General features: G+C 36.5%; 1 protein-coding gene across 1 annotated transcript; it reads left to right on the top strand.

Moving 5' to 3' along the window:
- Nucleotides 1-231: 231 nt before the first annotated feature.
- On the top strand, nt 232-4,783 carry LOC138331413 (uncharacterized). The gene is made up of 2 exons (XM_069279013.1): nt 232-501; nt 1,396-4,783. Exons 1-2 carry the CDS (start codon nt 250-252, stop codon nt 1,807-1,809), a joined length of 666 nt encoding a protein of 221 aa, XP_069135114.1. The 5' UTR covers nt 232-249; the 3' UTR covers nt 1,810-4,783.
- Nucleotides 4,784-6,664: the final 1,881 nt, after the last annotated feature.

Here is a 6,664-nt window from a genome sequence, read left to right on the forward strand (position 1 = left end):
CATATCTTCATGCATGTAATACATTGTATACATTGATGTTACGTCGAGAGCACGTGACAGTCACGCGGCTAATTTGAACTGTGTTCACGAGTACTTGATCACAACACAGTCAACGGTGTCCCGGGCCATACTCACAATCCAAGATGAACAGGAAACATGGAAAGAGGAAGAGGGATAATGATTACGTCCGTCTTCGCCCTAGTGACATCAGGTACATTTCTCGAAACACAGGATACCATCGCCAACACCATGCACGTTACTACCACCAAGGGGAATGTAATCAAGATGCCCCTGGGTGAGGTCGTGGACAAGATCCTTCGAGGAGACATCAGTATCGATGCCATCCCTAAGATCAGTGTGTTTTGTCTCAGAAATACATGGTTCTCTTTAGACAATCGGAGACTATGGGTGTTTAAGAAACTTCAATCGGTGTGGGATCCAACGTCTCATTTTAGCATTACATGCCTCGAGAGAGACCGTGAATTTGTTAAGCTATCGAAGGTAAGAAACCCTACTGTAATTACTTTGTATTTTTATGTTGTTTTTCTTCATATAGGCCTAGAGGACCATGTGATAATTAATCACAAATGTGAACTGTATTACTTATCCTAGACACAGGGACCTGAGCATTAGTTATTCTATGTGTGTGTATATTTACGTTGACACAGGGACTTGAGTATTAGTTAACTTTAGTCTACTTGTGTGAAGCCATACCCCAGACACAGGGAACTCACTTCAGTATTAGCCTAGTTAGTCCATATATATGTAGACCTGTCCTAGACACAGGGGCCTGAGTAAAAATAAGTCTAATACTATATATGAGTGTAGACCTAGACTCAGGGACCTGTTAGTCTAAATATGTGTGGTTTGTAGATCTATCCTAGACACAGGGACCTTAGTATTACTTAGTAAGTCAATATGTGTATACATAACCTAGACACAGGTTTCCGGATAATAGTTTTTAATAACTGCTAGACATAGGGACCTGAGAATTAGGGCAAAACGACCGAGGTTCGGACGCTTGTTAAATCAAACCAAGATTCGGACATTTTTTCCGGATAATAGTTTTTAATTCTGCATCCGGAACGATTATAGTCTATAAATAAATTCCATTCCTAGTTGATATATGTATCATCTATGTACGCCTATCCTAATTAATCTACATGTATATATGTGCAGTGATAAATCTGGGAATAGGTATCTATAACACTGTAGCACCCATTGTTTTCACAAAAACCATTGAAAAGGACTCTAGTCACACGGACCTGGGTATTAGTTAATTTTACTCTAAATGTGTAGCCCTATTCTAGACACAGGGATCTGAGTATAGGCACGGGGACGTGAGTATTTGTCTATTCAAAACTTTTTTTTCTGAATGAATATTTTGTTTTTAAGATAACTACCTCCAATGGCGGGGCAGACATTGTTGTCAGGAGAGACCCTGGCGGGAAAAACTGGAGACAATTATGTAACGATACAATGATGAACTTTAAGAGATGTCACATGGAAGCCCCTCCCCCAGCTCCCCACCCTCGGATTGTCCGACTTCTTCCACATCCAAAATACGAAGATTTATTCCCCGAGTCCTTCTTCCACGGCGAGGATTACTTTCCGGAGGAGGAGGACGAATGGTATTGGCGCGAGGCGAATAAGTATTACGCATTTGAAGTTGACGAAAAGTTCCCAGTGCAAAATATTAATAATACCGGCAAGAATTTCAGAAAGAAGCTTCAAGGACGCCGACGTCATGTCCAAAGCAATTTATTGGACGGTGAGGACTTTGATACATACAATAGGTTTGAATTCTGAAATCTACACGATATCGACATCAGTTCTTTGTTTCGTTTAGAACAAGATGACGCAGAGGAAATACATATCGATGTAATTATCAGTTTGAAAGGCTCACTGGCAAATGAACTTGTTAATTTCTTTTATTGAAATGATTATTTTTTATGATGTACTAGTGGAAATAAGTTTATTTTCTAATCATGACATACTAAAAAAGTCGTAGAATAAGTTTATTTTCTAATTTTGTATTCTTGTGCTGACATACTAAAATATTGTAGAATATTTCTATTTTCTAATCATTATTAGCTGTTATTGTGCTGACTTACTAAAACTCCTTTATATCAACAAATGTATTTTAAGTTTATCACATACTAACGTCTTTTTGGTTTTAATTTTTATTTCTTTTTTATAATTATTTTATCCAAGACTTTTATTTACACAAAAATAATTAAGTTTTAAGTTTTCCGTTTATATTTTTTATCAAAATATGGGTATCACTATTGACTACAAAATTATCATAATATGTCGTAAAAGTTATACTTATCATATTTTGTGTAAGTTGTTTTATATATTTTGAAGAAAAAACGTTTACCTGCAGCGTTGAAAATGCCTAAGCTGTTTTTGCCTGTGTCGATATAAACACAATATGTGTTCGTGCTATAATTATTGTAAAAGATAATCTCTTTTTGTAGCATTATAAATGCCAAAACCACTTTACGAAGCGTTATGAACGCATGCTTTTTTCATGTGGTGTTATAAACGCCAAACGTTTCCACAGAGCGTTATGAACGCATGATTTTTTTTCCAGAAAAGCTATTGAGATATATAAATGTCTAATAGTTTTTTTCTGCAGTATTAAAGATATCAAACTCCAGTCCGCTATATTCATAAAGTGATAACAAGAGCTAAATTTCACTGCGCGTAATCTAAAGCAATATATTAATTAATAGTGCTTACATAGTAATTATTCTGAGATACGATTCTAGACATAGTGCTACATCTCTAATGAATTGTTTCATCAAGTCGCGTATAAAGATTTAAACTTTCAGCATATTTTTATTTCAAAACGTTTTTCTGATGTGTATAAATGTATTTCTCTTTTTTGTCGACGTGTGAAACCACTGTTGATAACTATCTACCACTTGCTTTTCAATTGTACTGTCTTAAAACGATTTTCTTTTCTTAGACAGTATCTTTACCATTGCGTTGGATATGTACTTTCCTTTTCCCTATACTTTATTCATTTACAAAGTACATTACTTTTCTTAATACTTTAGTCAGTACCTCCCTTTTCCCTATACTTTACTCACGTACTTTCATTTTCCCTATACTTTACTCGCATACTTTCCCTTTCCCTATACTTTATTCACGTACTCTCCTTTTCCCTATATTTTACTCACGTACTTTCCCTTTCCCTATATTTTACTCACGTACTTTCCTTTTCTCTATACTTCTATATTTAACTCACGTACTTTCCTTTTCCCTATACTTTACTAAAGTATTTTCCTTTTCTCTATACTTTACTCACGTACTTTCCTTTTTCCTATCTTTACTCATTGAATTTCCTTTTCCCTACACTTTACTAATGTGTCGTACTAATATATACTGTTACTGTGTAAGAAATTATATATGTGTTCTAATTTCTTTGGCTTTCAAACTTAGTTATGACCCATCGATCAAATTACAATACCATTTACATGTACCTAAATGTAACAGTTATAATAGTATACATGTATATATGCAACTTTCACAGTGTTATAACCTACATGTAGTTAGTAGAGGCTGAAAGACGTACTGACTATTAGAAATAAAGATGATTTCCAAATTATTGGATAGCAAGTTTTATTTGAGTTAAAATTTGATTTGGATTTTTTGCCAATAGTTTTAATTGTTTTTAAAACTATCTTGACATGATACATCAAGATTTTTTTTAAAGTCCCACTTATAAATCCTTGGATACATGTGCTGTATGTAATGTATATTGTATTAAATAGATTGATATATGCAGCTATTAATGTTATCATTAAATTAATAATTATGTGTACTGAACCTTTAATGTTCGTTCTTTGCAATTAGTCACATTCCGATGTTAGTCTAGTGTAAGTATGTAATAATGACATTGATGTAGTTGATTAGGATTTCCTAGAGTTACTTCCCTTTGTTTACACTCCGTCAATAATATCCAGATTGGTGAGTAAGAAACCAATATAATTAAAATTAGATCTTCTATGTCGCTCTCCGTACCGTCCGCTCGTAGAAGAGAGACATAGAAGATCTAATTTTAATTAGATTGGTAAGAAACAGAAAGATACCAGTGATAAAATATTTTATCATAGTTAATTAATAGTGCTTCATGTTTATTGTCATTTTATTGATTTTATTGTAAACCAATTAATTTTGGGGTGTGATTTAATTTTCAAAGGCTCTTAGTCTTCAGCAAACTTACTGCATTTAATGTCTTTTATTTTGTATTATCGTTTACAAAACAAAAAATGTCAATCCAGTAGTTCTTTTACCCCTAGTCGTAGTTATTGTCATAGCATTTGCAGCTGTGGTTGGTTTACTAATGTGTCATTATTTTGTATCACAATTTATGTATTTGCGATCAAAGTTAAAATACTTTGAGACATAAAGACAGATTTTTTTTATCCTTGTGTGAAGAAGTGATTACAGTATTCTACACAATAAGTTCCCCCTCCCCTTTTCGAGGCCTCATTTCAATTGCCTGATTGTGCATATAAGACCAAAATTATCAAAACTATAAAAGGTTTGCAATAATTTCGTCTTGTTAAGCACCTTTTTATTTTTCAATTTTTTAAATGCCATGGGCACTTATTGGGTTGAAAACGGTACTATTATATCTCCATCCTAAAATTGTTACCCTCAACATCATGTGTCTTCAAATTCAGGTAATCAATATTGATTATAAATCATGATAAAATGGTAAAAGCTTTAAGTTTGTGACCAGTTTTTGTAAGAACTGTACCATTGCTTCTTTTCCCGATTGATTAAATGCTTTTGGATGATTTTGTTTCAGTGTAAGTGTTGTTTTTAAATGACATTCTGTGATCCGAATTTAAGATGAGAGAGAAAACATTAATGTTGTTGCAGTCTTATAACGAAATACAAAATCCTGGTAATGTAGGAGCAATAAACATTAAAAGGCTGTTGTCCTTCAAGGATAATTTAAGTACATGTGTACTACAATATCCAAATCCACACCTGAGCATCATACAATATATACTATCTAGTATACAAGGTTTATCGAAAAATTCACCTTTGATTTGATTGGTTCAACGTCCTATTAACAGCCAAGGTCATTCAAGGACACAACAGATTCAGAAAGAGGAATGTCAAGAGCACCTGGCAACTACCCGATATTGGATTCAAACTCGTGACCCAGGGCTGGATGATTTCTGGTACATGTAAAATTTGTTGGCTTCATTGAAAAGTTCACAGTGAATTGATTCATAATTAGGACTAGTACTAATATATGAACAATACATTATTTAAAACAAGAGGCCCAGAGGGCCTGTATCGCTCACCTGGTTTGTAATGCCAAGTAATATTCTGTATACAGGTTCATTGTTTCTTTTCTGAAGGAATAATAATATTAACCTCTAAATCCCCTATTGGGCCCCACCCCTCCTGCCCCCAGGGGGTCAGAGCCAAAATTTACACAAGTTCTGTTTCCCCTTCCCCCAAGGATGTTCATGGCTAAATTTGGTCACAATCCAAGCAAAACTCTAGGACAAGTAGCGATTTAAAGGATTTACCTCTAATTCCCCTATTGGGCCCCACCCGTCCTGCCCTGGGGGGGCCAGAGCCAAAATTTACACAAGTTCTGTTCCCCTTCCCCCAAGGATGTTTGTGGCCAAATTTGGTTACATTCCATGCAGAACTCTATGACTAGTAGCGATCTATAGGATTTACCTCTATTTCCCCTATTGGGCCCCACCCATCCTGCCCCCGGGGGGCCAGAGCCAAAATTTACACAAGTTCTGTTTCCCCTTCCCCCAAGGATGTTTATGGCTAAATTTGGTCACAATCCAAGCAAAACTCTATGACTAGTAGCGATTTAAAGGATTTGCCTCTATTTCCTCTATTGGGCCCAACCCCTCCAGCCCCCGGGGGGCCAGAGCCAAAATTTATATAAGTTCTGTTCCTCTTCCCCAAAGGATGTTTGTGGCCAAATTTGGTTACAATCCATGTAGAACTCTATGACTAGTAGCGATTTAAAGGATTTACCTCTATTTCCCCTATTGGCCCCGCCCCTCCTGCCCCCGGGGGACCAGAGCCAAAATTCATACAAGTTCTGTTCCCCTTCCCCCAAGGATGTTTGTGGCCAAATTTGGTTACATTCCATTCAGAACTCTATGACTAGTAGCGATTTAAAGGATTTACCTCTATTTCCCCTATTGGGCCCCGCCCCTCCTGCCCCCGAGGGACCAGAGCCAAAATTTATACAAGTTCTGTTCCCCTTCCCCCAAGGATGTTTGTGGCCAAATTTGGTTACATTCCATGCAGAACTCTAGGACAAGTAGCGATTTAAAGGATTTACCTCTATTTCCCCTATTGGGCCCCGCCCCTCCTGCCCCCGGGGGGTCAGAGCCAAAATTTATACAAGTTCTGTTCCCCTTCCCCCAAGGATGTTTGTGGCCAAATTTGGTTACATTCCATTCAGAACTCTATGACTAGTAGCGATTTAAAGGATTTACCTCTATTTCCCCTATTGGGCCCCGCCCCTCCTGCCCCCGAGGGACCAGAGCCAAAATTTATACAAGTTCTGTTCCCCTTCCCCCAAGGATGTTTGTGGCCAAATTTGGTTACATTCCATGCAGAACTCTAGGACAAGTAGCGATTTATAGGATTTACC

The sequence above is a fragment of the Argopecten irradians genome, chromosome 9 (assembly GCF_041381155.1).
Source record: "Argopecten irradians isolate NY chromosome 9, Ai_NY, whole genome shotgun sequence".
Taxonomy (NCBI): domain Eukaryota; kingdom Metazoa; phylum Mollusca; class Bivalvia; order Pectinida; family Pectinidae; genus Argopecten; species Argopecten irradians.

Bases quoted from the DNA above. Each gene is read 5' to 3' on its own strand.
- LOC138331413 (XM_069279013.1), top strand. From the start codon at position 250: ATGCACGTTACTACCACCAAGGGGAATGTAATCAAGATGCCCCTGGGT. The intron at 502-1,395 runs GTAAGAAACCCT...TTTGTTTTTAAG, and splicing joins AATTTGTTAAGCTATCGAAG to ATAACTACCTCCAATGGCGG.